At 45.2% G+C, this 20,198-nt stretch overlaps 2 protein-coding genes across 5 annotated transcripts in view; one reads left to right on the top strand and one right to left on the bottom strand.

The window, feature by feature from the left end:
- Positions 1-15,182, top strand: part of LOC111068764 (guanylate cyclase soluble subunit beta-1) — a 37,348-nt gene extending 22,166 nt beyond the window's left edge. For all 3 annotated transcript variants that reach the window (XM_022358488.2, XM_022358480.2, XM_041591590.1), the window contains exons 16-17: positions 1,532-1,689; positions 14,769-15,182. In XM_022358488.2, the coding sequence (XP_022214180.1) occupies positions 1,532-1,689; positions 14,769-15,078 (468 nt within the window). In that variant the 3' untranslated portion in view covers positions 15,079-15,182. The remainder of the gene's footprint in view (positions 1-1,531; positions 1,690-14,768) is intronic.
- Positions 1,427-16,279, bottom strand: LOC111068781. Of its 2 annotated transcripts, XM_022358500.2 has the most exons (9): positions 16,186-16,278; positions 11,631-12,041; positions 11,384-11,483; positions 10,316-10,425; positions 10,146-10,249; positions 7,533-7,628; positions 4,717-4,873; positions 4,524-4,642; positions 1,428-2,151 (listed from the first exon to the last, which is right to left on the bottom strand). In XM_022358500.2, the coding sequence occupies exons 1-9, from the start codon at positions 16,198-16,200 to the stop codon at positions 1,701-1,703; spliced, it is 1,563 nt and encodes a 520-aa protein (XP_022214192.2). In that variant the 5' UTR covers positions 16,201-16,278; the 3' UTR covers positions 1,428-1,700. The 2 variants fall into 2 exon arrangements, with proteins under 2 accessions (XP_022214201.2, XP_022214192.2); XM_022358509.2 differs by lacking the exon at positions 7,533-7,628 and having other exon boundaries at positions 1,427-2,151; positions 16,186-16,279.
- Positions 16,280-20,198: the final 3,919 nt, after the last annotated feature.

Genomic DNA, 20,198 nt, shown 5'->3' with positions numbered 1-20,198 from the left:
CGACCTTGCCACCCATTTATGAAGCCAATTATACCAATGTTTTTCTTCATGCAAAAACTTTGCTCAGCTTTGTGCTCCCCACCTCCCTTTCGTTCTATGTCCCCGCCCTATCTCTTACTCTTTATCGTTACCACCACCCCCTCTCTCTCTCTCTCTCTCACTCTCTCTTGCTATGTCTTGGCTGTTTGCTTAGTGCCTTGTTGGCTACTTCCTGTGCTTGCAGTCCATAAATATTGATTCGGTTTTTCAGCCAAAGTTTTTGCATTTACTATGTACTTTATATACTCTAGGGTCCGGCCAGGAAATTGATTTAGTTCACTCCATAAACTCTGCTCTCTACCTTCATCTTGCTTTTGGATATGTTTTGAAACATCTCGAGAAAACTACGAACAACAGGAAATATTCAAGATAATCCTTTGATCTCTCAAAAGAATCTTTATCGAAATATTAACGCGAAATATATTTAAGGTATAACTTTATGCGAAATCAAATCAATATCTTTCTAAAACATTTTGAAGGCTCATTAGGAATCCTATCCCCATATATGTAGATTATACCCTTTTGCTCGTCAGCTTAAGACATTTAAGTTAAAATAATCTTTAAACGAGCAGGCAGAAACATTGTACATAAAATTGAGAAATAATTTTACCTACCTCACAGAGAGCATTCCCAATTCGTTTCAGCTCTGCTGTTGAGTACTTTTTTCCCGCATCATTATTAAATAAACCCGAAAACATAGTAGAAAAAGCCAAGCCAAAATGGTTGACTTTTGTTTCGAACTCGCTGCTGAATCATTCATCAGGATTGCATTCGCTGACCGGGACAATATGCCAGGAGTGTTCTGCCATTTCCTCTGATTGGATTTACTTTTACGAGTACAAATAGCTGTCTCTCATTTCGTTTGCTGATGGCTGTTCTTCGTCGTTCGACTTTCTGCATTTTCGGTTTTATCTGTGGAGCTTTTGGTATTCCCGTAGTCGGCTCTTATCGGACCTGCTGGCAATTAGTTTTATATAATGTTTTTCTGGTAATTACAACTTTTCGTCCTTTGCCTTTATCTCTGGCTGCGTTGGCACTTTACCCATTTACACATATACTTTTCTCCGACTCAGCTTTGGACTCTCCCTTTGGGTTGGGTTCTCGCATCGTCACCTACTAACGAGGACCTTTGCTGGGTATTTTTTGCTCTTTCCCTGCAGCCGCAGCTCATTTCGTTTTAAATTTAATTAAAGAAAAGTTTTCCTTCTCTGCTGCAAGTTTTTGGAAAGTAATTGTGGCAACTTTTGGCTGGTTTTCCTCTCCCTGCTACATTCCTTTGCGGTTGGCTGCCCGGAATGGAACTTTCGTCCTGGGTGTTGATGATGGGTTGGGGCTGGGACTTGGGTCCCGTCTTTGCCAGCCACCAAGCGAAACAAAGTTTATTAGCGCAATGAAGTGCTGCTCTGGATACGACTCTGTTTATTTCCTAGATAAATTCTTACAAATTCGAGTTATAAATTCCCTATTTCCTATATATTTTCTAACCCCGCAGCAAATTACCATCGGCATCCACTCGGGCGAAGTCGTGACAGGCGTGATTGGCAATCGAGTGCCGCGTTACTGTCTCTTCGGCAACACCGTGAACCTCACCAGCCGCACGGAGACCACAGGCGTGCCCGGCCGCATCAACGTCAGCGAGCACACCTACAGGTGAGTGTTCACTAGCTAAGCTCTGGGCCAGGGGCAGGGGCCCCGTCATCGTCCTGCTGGGGCAAAGGTGGGAAATCGGTATCGGCTTCGGGTCCGCAAGCTGACACATAGGCTGCTGTGGCAGCCTGCTTGGCCTCGGCAGTGACTGCCCCGTCGCTGGCGGCCACAAAGGCGGCGGCCGCGGCCTTTTCCGCATCCGTGACTGCCTCCAGCAGCTGGACACGGTTCTCGCTCTCGTCCTCGCTCTCGGTAATGCTGCTGATGGTGTCCATCCGCTGCATGCCACTTGCCAGTCGAGTACCCGGCTTGGGCTTTGGCTGCTCGGGGGGTTCTGGCTGTCCCCGTATTCCCTCCAGCTCTTCCGTGAGGTCAATATAGCGCTGCAATCGCATCGGCAGCCTCAAAGTGTCGATGCCGTTGGGCAGTTGATTATGCTCCCGGAGGACGTCGCGAATGCAGCAGCTACAGAGAAGGCGAAGAAGTTAAAGAAAATGTTTATTCTCCTCTAATAATAAATAATGAAAGAAAAGTAGATCAACAAATTAAGAGCAAATATTCCACTTTCTCTTCATCATAATTTCTCACTTTTGTTCATCCCTCAAGGGCTAAAAGGATACACATATCGGCTGGAATGTTATGCTAATAAAATCAGTAAATTATGAACCATTTTGGGGCATTTTTCCTGCCAAGAATTTATCAAATTCTCCCTCACCACCTCCACCTCTGGGTCCCACATGACCCATAACACATGAGAGAATTTCTGGAAAATTGAAACTTCAAAATTGTTGACTAGCATGAAATTTTTTGTGACTTCCTGCGGACTATTGCTTTTGCTCCGTCAATCTCAGCGGGATATTTCATAAATTAATTTAAGTTTCACACAATAAGCTCTCCAGCTCATACGGCGCGCGGCAGCGGCAGCAGCAACAGCAACAACAAAAATCTGCACAACAAACAAAGTTCGTGTGCTTAAAACTTTCCCTGTGAGGGAAATAGTAGAAAAAAAAAGAACCGGGCCAGGCATAAACTTTCACTAAAGTTGGCCTTTTCAACTAGAGGAAGAAGTTAAAGTAGCGGATATTGGTGGCGGATTTTTCTCCGCTTGTCCCGGCTTGCCCCGGCCTTCACGGACAATCAGGATGACTTTGAGGCACAGTGAGAGCTTTCAGAAAAGTTAGCTCTGCTCATGTGGAGCCAGTGGTAGTGGAAGTGCGTGCTCTAAAGTGGCTTTGACGGCCCACGACCTGCTCCCCAGAAACTTGTCCAAAGTAGAAAGTCCTCCCCGAAAATTGGCGTCATAAAATGCAGGCAAAGCTTAGGAACATGCTAATCGGCTGTGCCCAGGGGGAGGAGCGCAAGTTTATGTCCATGTTAATTTGTCTGTCAACTGTCGGCGGTGGGAAACAGACACATTTTTGTATGGCTTTTTTATGGCCACCCACAAATTTGTCCAATCAATAAAGCAAGCTGTCGCCCGTCCCAGAGGAGCACAGATAAAAAGTCGCCTACTGGCATGGGATTGCAGGGCGTATACGCAATGTACTTGCTCGGTTTTGTGGCTGAGATGGCGTCGTCTCCGTATCCGTCTCCGTCTCCCATCGAGGTCAATGCATAATGAATGCATACGGAATGAGTGCTGGGAGATTTGCATAAATTGAAATCACAAATAGCAAACAAAATGCCAAAGAACCAGCCACAGACGATATAAATCAAATGCAAGCAGACGTGCTCCTGCCCCACACTTGCATGTGTACTTGAAGCCACGACAAGTGGACGCCAACTCAATTACAAGTACAGTGGAGACTGCTGCCAGCGGCAGGATGTAGCTTCTCTGATTACCAAGTTAATGTTGCGTCTTTATGGGACTCTCCACTGCAGCCACAATTTTGTGCGCTATGCAGTACCCCCCGAACCGAACCGAAACGAACCGAACCGAAGCGAACGCGAGTTTCCGCAGCACAGCAAACATTGGCCAAAGAAAAACAAGCTGGCAAACAACCGGAGAGCAAACGAATGTAGTGTAAAAGGATGGAGAGGAAATGTATGCAGAGGAAAAACGTATGGAGAGTAAAGCGAACCGATAGCAGAGCCAATGTCAATGGACAGTTTTTTCGTGCGACACGGCAAAAGGCAAATATACGGACCGTTCGCGCGGGGTCACCAAGTGCTTGGCAAATATACACACACACGACGTTCCATGTGTACCGCATGAGTGCCAGAAGTCAACTTATCAAATTAAAACAAACTCCGGCAAACTTCTCGACTAAATTCCGATCAAAGTGGGCAAAGAAATTCGGTTCAATTTAATTCATTAGGTCCGCTGGGCGGTCCATAAGCAACTGATGCGTGCGACAAAGTTTTGACCCACCCAACACAGTTTTGACACAAGACATAAAAGAAAAGCAAACTTGCAATAAGCCACATGACAAAGGCGCCAGAACCAAGCCACAATCAGAATAAGAAGACTTGGCAGCTGGCAGTCAGGGCTCAGGGCTCAGGGCTTAGGGGCAGGCCAAACGTTTGTCAAACTGCCAGTCAGTCGTCTGCCCGTCTTCTGGGAGTTGTCCGTCCAACCGTCCGTCCGTCCGCCTCTCTGCTTGTCTTATGCTTATTCCATTTTTCGAGCTTATCACAAAATTGTGTCTGCCCGTAGAAAGTTAAGCAAGCGTATCGAAAGAGCAGCACAGCACAGCCCCAAAACAGAACAGCCCTAAGCCAAAGTAATTGAATAAAAATGTGAAACTTCTAATGGAAGTCAGACTTCAGTCTATCATTGCCTGACTTGCCATTATTCTAGGGAGTTATGGGACAGAGACCACAAAGATCATAATTACCGACATAGATGACGCAGTGAGGGAACACCATACACCTGCTCCTTGCCAATTATTTTGTCGATTAACAGTCTGCCGTAGCGCTCGAAGAACATCTCCCTGCGTGAGGCATACAACAGAGGCTGAAATGGAAAGAATGGGAAATTGAGATGTATCTAGGGAAAATCCCCCATTTAAGATAGATTATCGTACTCACCTTAAAGGGCATCTCAATCATGGCCACGTTTCGCATCAGTATCTTGAGGCACAGCACCAGTTCGTAGCTGTAATTGCGGCCATTCTCAATTAGTTTGTCGAGCAGTGCCAGAATCACCGAGGTGCCGCCGTCCGGGGGATGCGGTGAGGCGCCGTATCTGCAACAATGAAAGCGGTCAGTGGGGGAGTGTGAGTGGGTAACTGTTCGCAAATGAGATGCCCGTGCAGGCTGCCAGCACGTACTCGTAGTTGGTTAGGTTGCGGTGAATGCAGGTCCGAGGACAGGAGGTAATAAATGCTAGATGCCCCGATAGACACAATGTACAAATGAAATAATGAACAGACATGGCTCGCGGTTGTGTCACTTGCACACACACACACAGACAGTGATAGAGAGAGAGAGAGAGAGAGGGGGAGGGGGGATAGTCATAGCAGTGGTTGAAAGAGACAAAGGGATGAATGTAGCGGGCCCCGAGTGAATGGCAAATGAGGTGCAAATTGTGGTATGTGTGTAGCTGCTGCCGCCATTCATTGGCGGCTGTGTGTCACATTTTAAATTGAAAATGTTTGTCACAAATGCCCATTCATTTCACTGCCCGATAATCATTGTAATTTATATGTTCTCTCATTCATTTGGTCTGGTCATATAAATATTGTCTTTTGGCAACCACAGGGCCCGCATGCCATATGCGCAATTATGCACAAGTAAATCAACTCTCAACCAAACAGGGGGCCAGAGATGAGAGCCAGTGGCACTGGCTATGGCGATGCCAACAAATACATCTCACCGCATCCATTTGCATATTTTATGGCCAATTTCAAATGAAAATGCAGCAAAGCGAAAAGCGAACGCAAATTAAAACACACAAAAGCGAAACAATATCGAGAATTTATGGCCGCATCAGCTTCACCAACAGAAACAGAAGTCGCAAAAGCTGAATCAGACAGCAAAGAAAGGGTAGCAACGGTAGCCGAATATTTGGCTACCCTTCGTGATCCATCTCCTACTTGCTGCTTGGATCTTAGTGCAAAATATGTGTACCTCCTATAAGAGTATGATGAGGCAGAAAGGCGACGACGCAGAAACAGAAACAGAAACCAACTGACAATCCCCAGTCTCACCCAAACGGGTTTGAAGGGAAAGCAAGAGTGGGCGATGAAACGGATGAAACATGGAGGAGCTGGGGCATGGCGAGTGGGGGAGTGGGGAGTGGGACCATGGGGCATGGCCGGCGGGGAATTGGCAAGCCAAACTCAAACATTTGCCATCAATCGAAGCCATTGCAATTGCAATTTGCTTGGTGCAATCAACGCAGCTGCCAGGAATCTCGATCTCATGCTGCTCATCCGTACCCCTGCCTCATGGCACCCAGCGCCCTTTTCGCAGAGAGAATTTCGAAATATTCCAAAGGAAAAATGTAAGAGCTTCAGACTGTAACAAATTGTATAAGAATGTCAGAATAATGAAATTTAAATCGTTTTACGGCTTTAACAAATAGTTATTTACTGAACAGCATTCAGCAATTTATTAAACGGTTTCTGACAGGGCCCGAGGCCGCTATTCGTCACCTCTTACGTACTATGAAAATGAATATTTAAATTCAATTAAAGAACCCACCGAACCACAGAATATTAAACATTTTTCCAGGCCATACTTTTGGTGGTGCATATTTAAATATGGGTCAATAAATTCTGTTGCAAGACCCAGTCAAATTTATGAACCCTTAATAATTACTTTGATTGCTCGCCAGAGAAATCTCATATAAAATCTGAACATTTCCGACGAAAATATGGCCAAAGGAAGCCCTAATATTTAGCTTCACTGTGTCCTTTCATGGCCCGTTCTGTACCCTCTAGAGAGCATCAAAGCGAGCATCTCAGCCATGACTTGTAGACAGAAACTTTTGCTTGTTCTGGTTTTATTGGGACTCGCCTCGCCTCGCTCCGCCTTTTGCTTTTGCTGGCCTGCAATCAATATTCGCGCTTTATGCAAAGCATCTTTTTTGGCGCTGCATCAAAAATTGAAAAAGCAAGCCTGGCAGTGCCAAGAATATTTATTGTAGGAGGCGGCAAGGGGGTGCAAAGAGAAAGCAATGAGGCGTGGCCGTGCAATATCAAGTTAAGAAACAATAAATTGCCAGGGCAGGACAGGGCAGAAAAAGGGGGCGACTCCAGAGTCAAGGTCGGTTGCCGAAAACTGCAGGCGTTTACATATAAATTTATTAATCTCTGGCCAGCTAAGTTCCGCCGCTTGTTCTACCCTTGACGGGGGGTAACACCATGTTGATCAGATGTTTGCAATCTAAAGAGAATGGTGCCTTCAGTTCTGCAGCAAATGTATTCCCGATCAGTATCTAGTTGGCAAGTTTAAAGCCCAACTGGCTGCAAGGGTATCTTAAAGTTCTGCGCCCAATTCTGGCCTTTCTTTCTTGTGGTTCTTGCTGCCTTTGAGTGCATAGCACTCGTAACTTTCGAGCTGCCTGGTGGCCTGGTGGCCTGCGACCATGAGACAGCATGGAGACGATGGCAGGGCTGCCTTGTGATGCAAATTCGCTTTGGCAGCGACTTTCATATTTAATGATAATTTTCTTTCTTCTTTTATTTTTTTCTCGCTTTTCTTTTTTTTTTTGGTACTTTTTTGTGTGTGCTGTCGTCAACCACTTGCTTATGCTAAGCGTCTTGTAGTTTATGTTGCATACATGGCGGCGCCACCAAGTGGCGACCGCTTTGCATATTTCGCGCTAATTGAAGTGGCTGCCACTGGTACGGGAGCCCATCTTAACGCCCAGTAACGCCCCAGTCCTCGGCATATCTTACCTTAGGAGAATGAGCAGCAGTTCGGGAGCATTTGCCTGCAGGGCGATGCGCAGCGGCGAGGACCTACCGCAGGACTCAATGGGCACATCAATGAATCTGAAAGGGATCAAGCGAGAAGAAAGAGAGTGTAAGAGTGTAAGAGTGAGTGAATAAATGTCAAGCAATGCTACTTTTGAGGCCACACTTTGTGGCAGCTTTAATGGGCAGAAGCCCAGAAGCTGGCTTTAACAGGCAGCTAACAGGCTAGATGGGGCACACACAGGGAGAGCGACAGAGTGCCAGGGCACAATTAAGCTGCTTGTTGCTCGCCTACTACGACTCATTCCTCACTCCTCATTCCGTTCCATAAGCTCTGGCAGAGAAAGAGACTTCCCCAACCTTCCAAAGTCGTTTTCCTTGGAGGCGTTTTTGTCTCCATTCAGGCATTAGCTTGTACACTGCACTTAAAGCACATTTGCGACACAATACACCCACACACCCACACAGACGCATACATATGCTTTTTATGTGTACGCATAAAAATAGGCAAATAAAAGACCAGAAACCACAATAAACCGGAAGTAGCTCCCACACACACAGAGAGGTGACTGTCTTACACCTACGCTCCTGAGCACACGATAAGCGCATTTTGAGACACAAATCCCCGTCCTCCTCCTTCTGACAGCCTGCAAATTGCCCTGGAAATTCATTTGCGTTTTATTGGCAGCGATAAAAGCGAAAGCGAAAGCGAGCAACGAGCCAAGTATCAAGACATTTGCAAGCGACAGAGTGAAACCTTTCCCAGCCAAGAGCACCCCACTCGGAACTGATTTGCAACGTAAATCAAACATTTGCCATTTAATCGGCCGATGAGCTGACTGACAAATCAAATCGGTGTCAGCTGTTGTTGTTCTTCTTGCCTCTTAGACCTCTCGGCCTGAGCTCTTTCGTCTTTGATTCATCTGCAGTGAGTACTTTTAACTTTCTACTCGGGGATTTTGGTGAGTGCTCGTATGACTTATCGCTTTGCCGAGTTAAAAGTTGGCTTAGCACATCAAAATGACATGCATAACTTAGGCCAGAGGGACAATGGCATACGAAATACATTGTATGTGAGCTAGAACAAGTAACGAGTAAAAATGATAGGCACTTCTGGAGAAAAGAAAATATAAATGCCACAGGTTTAAAATGCTTTGGCAGAGCTCTACCATTTGCGATAATGAAAACTTTGATTAAAACATAAGAGTCGTAGAAATAAACCTTTAGAAGTCATGCGATTTTTCCATATCTTTTAACACCTTAATGTAGTTCCATGCCCTTGTGGATTCTGTGTATGCTCCACGGTACAACTTTTTCCAATATGCTATTTTTGAGCTCTGATTCATGCAACTTTAACGGCATTTGGCCAAAACATTTATTTTGGTACTTCTTGGCGTACTGCTTGCTCACATCCGGTACACAAACAAAAACACACACACACAGAAGCACACACGCACACATTCACAGCTATTAACGCTTATTCATGGCACTGGCTGCTGTTGCGAGAGGGCATCATAAATGTCGTCTTAATGTTTGCCAGTCAGTCAGCTTTTTTTCTGTGTCTCTGTTTGTTTAAGAAGTACACACACACGCACACCCATAAAGAGACATTTGTGTGCGTGTGTATAGATTGGGGGGCGTGGCAGATGTGAGTGAGAGAGCTTTGTGCGCTTATTACACGCATTTTTGACTTTAATCCTCGGGAGTGCTGAGAAACAAAGCCGAAATAACAAAAGGTTTACATTGCTGCCTGTTGGTTTCCAGCTTATCGCATCAGGGACACCCCTCACATATGTGCATAAATCTCCGCTGAGCAGAAGAGGCGCAGAAGTGCAGAGAAACGAAACGAGACGAAACGAGAAAACCCCAACGTTCTGGAAGTGAAAATCTTAATTATACATGACACCAGCAGCGGCCCGAGCAGCAAGCGCCAGTGATTGAGAGCCGCTGCGGCCATTGTCTGAATGAATCTCTGTGTGCGAGTGTGAGAATGTGTCTGGGTGTGGGTGTGAGAGTGAGAGTGTGTAAAGTGTCGCCATCTTTCACTCAATTATGGCAGACACACACACCCACACAAACACCCGTATGGAGAGCCACAACAATGGCTGATGTATTAATTTAATTAAAATCCTTTCATTTCTCTGGTCTCCTTTTTCCGTGTCGCAACTCTTTCCTTAGTTTCCCCAGGGGTATTAATAGGCTTGTTGTTTCGTTTCTTATTGTATGCGAAATACAATTATAATTATAAATTACGAAGAGCACAAATTCACTTACAATTACAGTCGGGCCACACTGCCCGTCGCTGCCCGTCAGACTATGGGATACCCTTCCACTCAGATCTATTTGACATACAGACATACAAAACATCTTTTCTGTGGTGGCGTTTTCGCCTCCTCCGCTTCGTTACAGATACTAAAACGAAAACAATGTACCCTTTTGCCCTTCTGCATTCCCTCCACGAAACTAACCAATTAACACGACCAGTGCTGGAGATGGCTGGAGGCAGCAACATGCAGCTTGTGTCACCGCGATTATATAAGCCAGAACAGGACAATCCGGGGACTAAGTCAAAGGGAACGCAAGGCAAACACTCACCTGAGCTGTCGCTCCTCCTCGAAGCGCGGTATCCAGACGGGCAACGTGAGCTTCTCGCGTGTGGCATGCTTCAGAAAGTAAACCACGGCCCGGACATTTTCATGCTGCGAATACATGGGGCTTGCATGAGTGCCTTTCCTATGCTAAGGGGGTGGGCTGCATACTCTCACCTGATCCTGAAAGTCGCTGCGCCAACCGGCGATAAAGTGTGGAGCATGTGGCCCAAACAAGGCGCCCAGGAATATCCGCTCGAAAGTCTTCTCGCACTCATAAATGGCCACTTCGTTGCGGTTAGTTTTTGAGTTGGTGAAACGGAGAAAGGATAAATGCGAAAGGCAAACGGCGAACGGGGAATGGCGAAAGAAGAGAGACGGTTAAATAATGTCATCAAATCGCAGCGGCCATGGAAATGCGGTCGTAAAAAAGCTAATTACGTGGCTGCACTTGTTGCTGCTTGGCTGAGTTTTTGGCTTTTGGTTTCTCTGGCTTCTTCTTTTTTTGGCAGCAAAATGAAGTCAACGGGAAACGAAACGGAAGCTGCCAGATATGTGGCTGGTAAAATGAGAGCCCGAAAACACGACAAAGCTCGACTGAATGTTAGACAAGAGCAAACAAGTGGGGGGACAGTACAAACAAGGCAGACATTTTATTGCACACGAGTCCGGGACAGGGACAGGGACAGGCCTAGTCCATGTCCTGGGTCTCAGTGGTTTGTTGTCCTGTTCCCTTGACAGAGGCATGCCATTAATTTCTGGCACTTTCATTCGCTCACAAAACTTTACGCAGCATTTTAATTAGAGCCCAGGCACACGCATAGGACACGCCCCAAATAACTTGCAACACTTTAAGGCACTTTACAAGTTTTACGATGCAGCAACAGCCCCAACAACACGAACAACAATAATGAGGGGGGCAACATCAGCAAAAACAACAAAATAACATTAGCAACACTTTCTTAACGCAATTAGCAGAAACACGTGATTAAAGTGAAAACTGGCTGCCAGCCAGCCAGCCATTCTGCTTATGGGCGTAATAATCTGATGCGATGGGATAAAATTCATTAAAATACGCAAAGCCCCAGCCACGCCCAAACCTCTCCATTCCCCACTCACGGGGAGAGAAAGAAATTTCCACCGCATACATATGCATACAAATTAAATTATTTAGTTGGGGCTGCCGCTGCCGCTTTGAGCTTTACTTTTGCTGCTCGTTGGGGCTTTCTTTCGGCTTTGACTTACCCAAGAGTTGGACGACCACCTCGGAGTCGCGCACTCCCCAGTCCCAGCAGGTGCGCAGGGCGATGTACAGGATGTTGTGATACTTGCCCATGAGGCATACCTGTGGGAGCAACACATATGAGAAATGAGAAGGAGCAAAAGTTATGCCGAAGTATGTCAAACACTTTCAAGTTAATTGCAATGGATGCCAAATGAGAGCTTGATAAATACAAATACTATTCAAAAGAAAAGATTTAATGTAGCTCACCTGACCCCCGTTATCCTCCTTGGCCAGACGATGATATCGCATGGCCGCCACCACGGCGATGCCAGCCACCTCATCTGTCTGCGTATTCTGGCCCTCGCTGCAGCCCTTGATAATAGAGCTAAGATGGTCGAGCACATTGCGGCGCGACTGGCGATCCTGCAGCCCGTTGCGGGTGATCTGATCGAATGTGTTCTCGAAGAAGCACTCGAAGATGTAGTCCATGACCAGTTGGCGACGCGATGCCCTCGAATTGCACTGGTAGCTGGCCCGTTCGCGTGCCCTCGTCCGTGCCGGGTCTATGAAAAATGACCGCCGGAAGCCGTACAAGCGCTGCGGCAATGGCAACCAGCAGCGAATCCACACAAATTGACGTTTTAATTGACTTACAAGCCGCTGAAATGCATCGAGCAACTGCAAAAACATGTCACAAACAATTAACGCAACAAAAACTTAACAATTCATTTACAAAAAAAGTTCCACACAGAAATTTAAATTTCGTTAAAATTCCGTTAGAAAAAATTCCCGAACAGAAGAAACGAATGCACGGAGCGGAGAGAAACAGTGGATATTGGTGAAAAGGTAATGAACAGAGAGGGAGGAATGCACCCAAGGCTATACTGAGAGGTGTACACTCCCTCACCTTCATATCAAATATAGCCTGCGTCCAGCTGTTTGAGAGTGACAGCACAGCACTCTCTCTTCTGCCCTCTCTCTCTCACTGTTGCTATTGATTTTTTCGTGCTGGCAATGATGTGCGCCGAGAATAACAAAGCACGAAAACATTGAAAATATAAACAAATTAGTACTGAACAGAGCTCTAGCAATCCGACCCGTACAATATACAGGTACATATATCAAAACGAGATTCATTGCTGGTGATTTTTCAATGGAAATAACTGAAAAAGTATTCCTGCATTGACATGTGTGTGTGTGGTGATGGCAAACAGGTGTTTGATTACCAGCCGCCAAGTGGATTTATTTGGCCACTTTCAATCTTTGAGTGCTGCTCTCTGATTCAATTGAAATGGAGTGTAATAGACCAATTTTCTAGCCTTATTCCGCCAAAAACCAAACCGTTTTATTTATCGCACAAAACTCACATAGAAATTTCACTCCACGAAAGCTGCCGGCAGGAACGGTAGATAAAATTCAAATGGAGCGCTCAGCTGTTTACCTACTTGCTCTCACCCTGTGCACACCCTCTCCTCTCTGCTTGAATAACAGTGTGCTCTCTGGGTGGGAAGAGAGCCATGTAGTGGGTGCGTGAGTGAGTGGTAGAGAGGCCTTTTAAATGCGGTTCATTAACATGAAAGAGAATTCAAATGAAATTAAACGAAAAACAAAGGCTGCTTTCTTAATAATTGCTATGGATATATTAAATATCCTTAAATTACGCAGATAATAATTACAGCGTTATTACAAATTATCGTTTAGTTGGAATATCTGATATAATGATCCGATCTGGGCGGTTACGACTTTCGGTCTGTCTGGTACATTCGTATGCTTTATGAGTTAGCAATATCTCTATCCAAAATAATAAAATTCCCACAAGGCTATAAATATTTATTTTCCACATTTTAAATTGCCATATGATAAAAATTAAACCCTTAACAATTGGTTTTTATTGGTTTAATGAATACCAAAGTGTCGCTGGACAACCACCAGCCATGAATATGGACCATAACATTCATGGACAACAATGGGTTTTCCACTTTTCTATTGTTTTTTTAATGCTTATTCATGCGAATATATTGAAATTTTCAAATAACAACCATCACTGAATGTTTACTTGGCGCATTGTTTGCTTTGTGGAATACGAATATTCCATATTTTTCTTAAGCGTTCGTTGGGGCGACATATCAATTTCCACATAAATTATTCATTTTCTGCTTATGCGGCATCCGTGGCACTGTTTGCACGCGTTAATATTTGGACAGACAATTAAGCGTTGAGTAAATATTTAAGCACAGCCATAAACATTAATTAAGAACACACGCACACGCACACCCAGAGATTCAGAGAGGGGAGAGCGTACCCAGACATTATGTAGGGATAATAACGTCTGACTAAAGGTTTCAGTCGCTTCGCCTTAATCGCACATGCAAATAAATGTGGGGCCAAACCAGGGTTCCCGCACTCTAAAGGGTTCATAATTAACTGCACTTCATTATCCATGTGGATTTTGTTTCCCTTTAAACATATACACCCGTAATTACACAGGCACACACCTGATCGGTGCCGACCAACAGGACCAACAGGGCCAACAGAGCTCAACGCTAATTAAAAAGGCGGTCACCGTATTATGGCCATATGCAGGCCATTCAATGTGGCAAATTTCGCAAATAAATTGAATTAAATGCGTACGCAATCAAAAGAGTACTCGTATCCGATGTAAATTGTATATACACACACACACACACACACACACACTGGTATATCCATATATGCGGACACATATGCAGCAACAGTGAATGCGGTTACTCGAGGCGAAAACGGAAGTGCGTCCGAGTTGAAAGCCTGGCGACATTTTTATGCAGGGTACGCGTAAAACCTAAGGGCATATAGGCAGCGCCCCACCGAAGCACTTTTAACACTTTAAATTATGTGAATGTATGGGTACTGGGTACTCCAAAGTTGTAACATTGAAAACCCGCTCTGTACTTGTTATTCTGTTTTCGTTTTCACCAAAATTTCATGGGCGTTTACATATGGGTCTGTGCGGCTCCGTGGCGGATATACTATGTATGTGTCTGTCCATGTGGCTGAGTGTGTAAACCACAATAAGTGAATTTACATAATTCCATGAGATGCAATCTAATAAAAAGTCGAACTGCTGTTCTGCGTTTGTCGCACAGGCAGAAATTATGGCAGCCATTTATTGGGCGAGATGCACGAACTGACTGCGAGGATATGCATCTGTCTTATGCACCATCCGCAGTGCATTATGGCCTCTTAGGGCACGCCTCCTTCACATAACTCAAAGCGGTTTCTTTATGTCGCCAGGGACTTTTCCCATAGCCGCCTCTGGCACGGGAGTCATTCCCTTTATTTCCGCTGCTGCGGCAGGAGACATTCCTTTTATTTCCGTTCCTTCAGCGTGAGACTCATTCGTTCCTTTTGCATTCTTTCTCTTTGCAGACTGCTGTGCCAGGCGATCAACCAGGATGATTCATTTCATTTGGAGTACCGCGGCCCGGTTATCATGAAGGGCAAGCCCACGCCCATGGACTGCTGGTTCCTGACGCGTGCCACCAGCAGTCTGGGAGCGAGTGGTAGCGGCGCCACAGCCGGCGGCAATGGCAGCCTGGACTCGCCGCTCCTCCAGCCCACCACGCCGACGGGCGCGCCGGGCACGAGCAGTCAAAGATTGGGCGCCCATGCCAGTGTCTCACGTACCTCGTCGGCCGGGGCAGGCGGGGCAGCCAGTGCGTCGCCGTTGGACACATAGGAAATGTGCAAGGATTCATCTTGCTGCTGCTGAAACATCCTGTAAAGTTTCCACAGCAAAAGCTACGTGTCTGTGTGTCAGTCTTGTCCGTCTGCCAGTCTGCCTGTCTGCCCGTCTGTCTGGTCCTGCAAGTCGACCACTTAACCACTTCATTTCAATGACTTTGTATTTGTCCTGCCTGCATCTGTGTGTCCTGCATGTGCAACTGTGTCTAAGTATCTCTGTGTATGTGTGTGTGTGTGTGTAAGTGATTGTTGCTGGTGGCACGTTGCGGCTGGAGTCAGAGACGTCGGATCGTGATGCAAGGTAATTTATGTTAATGCTCTCTACTACCCAGCTGCATTCAGGCCACACAACCCAACCCAACCCGACCACTTAGCCAAGTCACTTTACAAATGATTTACATTTCTTCAGCTGCCGCATACCGCATACACGTGTGTATACCTACTACGTAATTCATGCCACATTATCTGGCTATTTGCCTCGGATCCATTGGCATTAGTTGTAACCATGGCTCTGGCCCTATCTCGGCAGCAGTTCAAAACAAATTTTAATGCCAGCCATAAAGAGTAACGCTCGGAGAGCTGACGGGACTTGTTCTCTGCTCTGTTTGGCCAATCCTTTCGGCTTCCACACAGGCCTGTTGGCCGTAAACTAGATAAGTCCAAAACAACTCAATATAAAAGCCATAATATGCCAAGCAGTTAAATATATATCTCTCCACGAGGCAGCCTCTCCAAGCCTCTACTCGAGGCTCCACTCGAGGCTGTGGCAAAGGATTTTGTCAACGGAGAGCTAGTGACAAGCCCTACGCCGCACCCCTCCCTTAGTCTGTTTGCTGCCAGTTATTTTGTGTGTTTTTTTGGACGTCAAAAAGTTCTCTGCGAGCCAAAAGACCGCAAGCCATAGAAAAGATACGGGGGAATTTAACACATATTTTGAAAACAAATATTTAAGATGAGCAAACAGGAGGAGCATCGCAAGGAACCGTCTCCCGGGTAGGCAGTAGGCAGTTCCAAGAAAAGGCGGAAATTGTACTCCCATGTGGCATGGCACTGCCTTCAATGAACCCTTTTTCCTCTTAAGCTGTTACGTTAGTGTACTTACATAATTAATAAACATCGCAAAGCCACAAAAGCGCCAAAGGCAAACAATTTAGTTCAAGGGAAAACAAAACTAATGTCAAAATAATTATGTATTCTTTTTATTCTATTAGCAGTGCTAAAAGCGATGCAATGTTGTGTAATAAGTAGGACCGTGGTGACTTTAGTGTTGGGTAACAATTTAAAACCACAAACACGGAACGTCTTGTAACTTGCTGTTTGGAGTAGCTTCATCTTTCGAATCGATTTATTCCCATCCCCCTGACAGCTGTACAAACAACGATCGAGTTCAATTTTGTATGGTAAGCCCGCCTCAAATTGATTTGTTGGCCGCAGCATTTAGAGGGGAAGCAACTGCAACGGCAACGGCAACTGCTGCCTGACATGCCTCGGCGTGCGATGGTATGCAAATGAATGCCATCCAAGGACCTGTCTGCGGCTGCCGGAGGATGTCAGGGATGTTGGGCTAGAGTCGGTTAATGTTGTTGCAAAGCAGTGCATTTTGTGGCTGGTGTGCAATCTGCAGTTGAATGTCGATTTGCTGCTAGTTTGGCTGTTTGCCTTCGTTCCAACTTTAATTGAAATTAGTGCCGAGTTTTCGATTAAGCCACGCCTCGATTGTTTGCCCAGGCAAATGTTGATCCCAGTCCCAGTCCTTCTTTGATGCAGTTAAATTACCCATCGCATGCAATTGCTTGGGGGCCCAACATCCCTTATTAACAAGGCCCCAGTCAGGACAATAAAAGTTGGGTACCAAGAGTAATCTAGATACGAAAACTTTTATGTCGGGTCTCCGAAAAACTAAGCAACCCAAAGAGTTGACTCCAACCACATGCACCTGGCAGCCATTTGCTTTTGTGGCTCACAGACAAGGTGTACAGATAATTCAATGAAAGCTGGAGAATTCCTTGTGCCAACATGTAAGTAATTTCCATTGAATAGGAGCAGGCACCCTCTGCCAGACCTCAACTCTTTTGGGGCACACGAGGCGTATGCGTAGCGCTCTTCTCTCCGCCCTCATTATCGCCTTGTGCCAGTGTCACCAGCATTATTACTTCATAATCATAACTAGCTCGGAAATTCCTTGGGTTGGGAGTTATCTCTCTCTCTCTGGGTCTCTGGCATGTGTCACAGAGGAGACAGGATGGGAGCAGCAGAAGCAGCAGCAGGGAAGCCTATGGACGCCTTTGCCACTGACATTTTGTCGTCGTCTCATCGCAATCATAATTTCCATCTTTATGAATTTTTAATGAGAGAGAGGGAAGTCTGTCCCGTCCCGTCCCGTTCCTCTCTGCAGCTGACAAACTTTGCACGCCTGTCACTGGCAATTTCAACTAAATTTTTAATAAGACGCCTGGCCTTGAATGCCACGCCCAATTGTCGCATAAGAGCTTATGCTGTATTTAGTTGTGTAAATATTTATTTGATTGGGTTTTTTTTTCTGGGCTCCGTATTTGTGTTTTTGGCGCACAGGAAACGGAAATTTTGCGAGGTCGATGGCGGCGGCATTGATGCGGAAATGTATAGAAAACTCGCCCTTTGTTGTGGGAGAAATAAATATGTATCTGTCTGGGGTATGATGGATGACAGAGCCCCACTCTTCGATTGATGGAATTGAAGGAGCCATATGCAACTTGAACTGCAGCCGAGGCAGCCACTCATTAAAATTAATTAGAATTCAGCTGCAGGCACTGTATATGAACACGTAATTGGATAGCAAATCCGCATCGATAAGCGAATTTCAACATTTCAACCTCGTCCCTGGTAGCTCTTTAAAGTGCGAAGCCAGGAAACCAAAGCGAACCCAAGAAAAGGCAGAAACCGAATCTCCCCAGCAACTTCCTGTACAAATAGGCCGGATGTAAAGAATAAATAAGACTAAATAGGAAAAATGAAGGAAAATTATGAGCAACGAAAAAAAAACGGGGAGGAAAACCCCAAACCAGGATTACATTTACGGCAGGCGGGCCCGTAGAAAGGAAACCAAAGAAGGACCAAAGTCTGTGATTTTATACCCTTGAAAATTTGATATTTTTTTAGCGAAAGAATAAGCACAATTCCGAGATTTATTAAAAGAAAATTTCAATTTATTTGCCGGGTGTCTGTCTACCCGACCTTTAATTAGACAAATTTCTGCTTCAGTGTGCTGCTGCCATACAAACTAATCAATGTTAATCCATTTCTAACGAGCCATCGTTAGAGACCACACATACATACAAACACTCGCACACATACTAGCACTCCCACATTCGCCTCCTGTTGAATGGCATCATCAAAATTCCAGCCGACAACTTCCCAGTCATCAAGTTGCATGCCAACTGGCTGTTGTTGCCGACATTTAACGATAATGTGTGCCATATCGGGGTAGAAATATACCCATTCAATGGCAATATATGTGAGTACTTAAAATGGCGAGCAAACCGAATGGATTTTGTATTAGCATCCCCATTTAAGGCTGTAAAAAATAAGTATAAGTGATGAGCTTGTTTTCATTACGACTTGTATATTTGTTCGTCCGTATATTAGGCAATGTTTTGATTAAAAATAACTGCGCACAAATGCGAGATACTGTTGAAAATATGCCGCATGAATCACTTACTTAGCCTTCTGATTTGCCAATTTTTCTTCCAACTTTAAGGCCCCAGAGACTCTTGCAATTTTCCCATTTTTGTTCCACACTTCAATTGAAATACGAGTATTCTCGTAGTACTATTTCTCCGCATTTTTTCACATGGGAAAAATGTGTGGCAAATCGAGTGTGTGACCGGGAAGTTTATGCTTTTTCAATGGAATGCAATTTGCGCAAAAAAATGGGGAAAACAAAGCTATCTGCGATACGCCTGCAAAATCAGTATTGGTAGCTTCTCCCAGGCTCCCCTTTTCCGTTTCCCGTTTCCAGTTGCCGGCGATATTTTTAGCTTTTCTTGCTTTCTTTTTGACATTTTCCCTCTTTTTTATTCCACACGACAAAAGGCGTAAACTTTTGCGGACAGACACAATCCCTGCCACAATTCCCGCCACCCGACCAACATTTTGCTCACCTTTGTGCATTTGATTTGTGGGGGTCCATAAAGTTCGGGGCAGTCCTCCGAAGCGATATTTACAATTTTAATTCAATTTGTTGAAAATTTCTCTCCATTCGTACATGTGCTGTGGAGGGGGAGGGGGAGGGTGAGGGTGATAGGGGAATGGGGAGATGACCCCCAAAGAAACACTTGCTGCTATTTTTGCACATTAAACTAATCGATATTTTATGTGCAAGCCATGACAAGGCGGGTCCAGAGGACAACCGAGCATTAGATGCAAGTACATTTTAGCCATTTTGTCGTCGTAGTCGATTCAATGACAGCTCGGCCGAAGGACATCGAAGGACTACTGCTGTGGGGACAGGAACAGGATGGAACATCCACAGCAGCATGTTGTTGTTTAATTGTCTGTAAAATTGTTAAATTGCTTAGCGTGTCGACAGGGCCAGAGGCAGGGACAGGATCCTGGAGATGCTCCTGATGCTGCTGCTGTCAGCGGCTTTGGGGTTAACATGCATGTGCAATTACCATACTCTCCATCCTGCACTCGTTGCCCCCACCCTATACCCTTTACCCTATAGCATCCTACCCACTTGCATTCACTTCCAAATGATTCATTTATTCATCTCCTGCTTGCATTTTACGCAAATTGAAAATCGAACCATGCCAAACCGCAAAAAGGAAACTGAAACTGTAACCGAAACCGAAACCGACATCGACATTGAGACCAACAAAATTGTTCCACTAATGCTATAAATAATCGTTTTCTGGCAGACCTTAAAACTAACTTTACCTAAAAAAAAAAACAAAAACAACAGAAAAAAACAGCGAGAATGCGGGCAGGGAATTGCTTACGTGATTGAAATTTTGAAAATTTCCCAACAAAAGGCGAACCAGGACCGGTGTCAGGGTCTCTCGCATACACGTTGGCCAGTTTTTGGCAATCAAAAGTTGTTTGCGCCTTTGTAGTTTTTACTGTTTTGTGGCTTTT

The sequence above is a fragment of the Drosophila obscura genome, unplaced genomic scaffold (genome assembly GCF_018151105.1).
Source record: "Drosophila obscura isolate BZ-5 IFL unplaced genomic scaffold, ASM1815110v1 contig_150, whole genome shotgun sequence".
NCBI classification, from domain to species: Eukaryota; Metazoa; Arthropoda; class Insecta; order Diptera; family Drosophilidae; genus Drosophila; species Drosophila obscura.
The sequence above is the reverse complement of the archived record's forward strand: the minus strand, read 5'-3'. Positions and strand labels throughout refer to the sequence as shown.

Coding starts and splice junctions, on each gene's coding strand:
- LOC111068781 (XM_022358500.2), bottom strand. Junction 11,484..11,630: donor AGGAGGATAACGGGGGTCAG/GTGAGCTACATT, acceptor TTGCTCCCACAG/GTATGCCTCATGGGCAAGTA. Junction 2,152..4,523: donor TCACTGCGTCATCTATGTCG/GTAATTATGATC, acceptor CCTTCTCTGTAG/CTGCTGCATTCGCGACGTCC.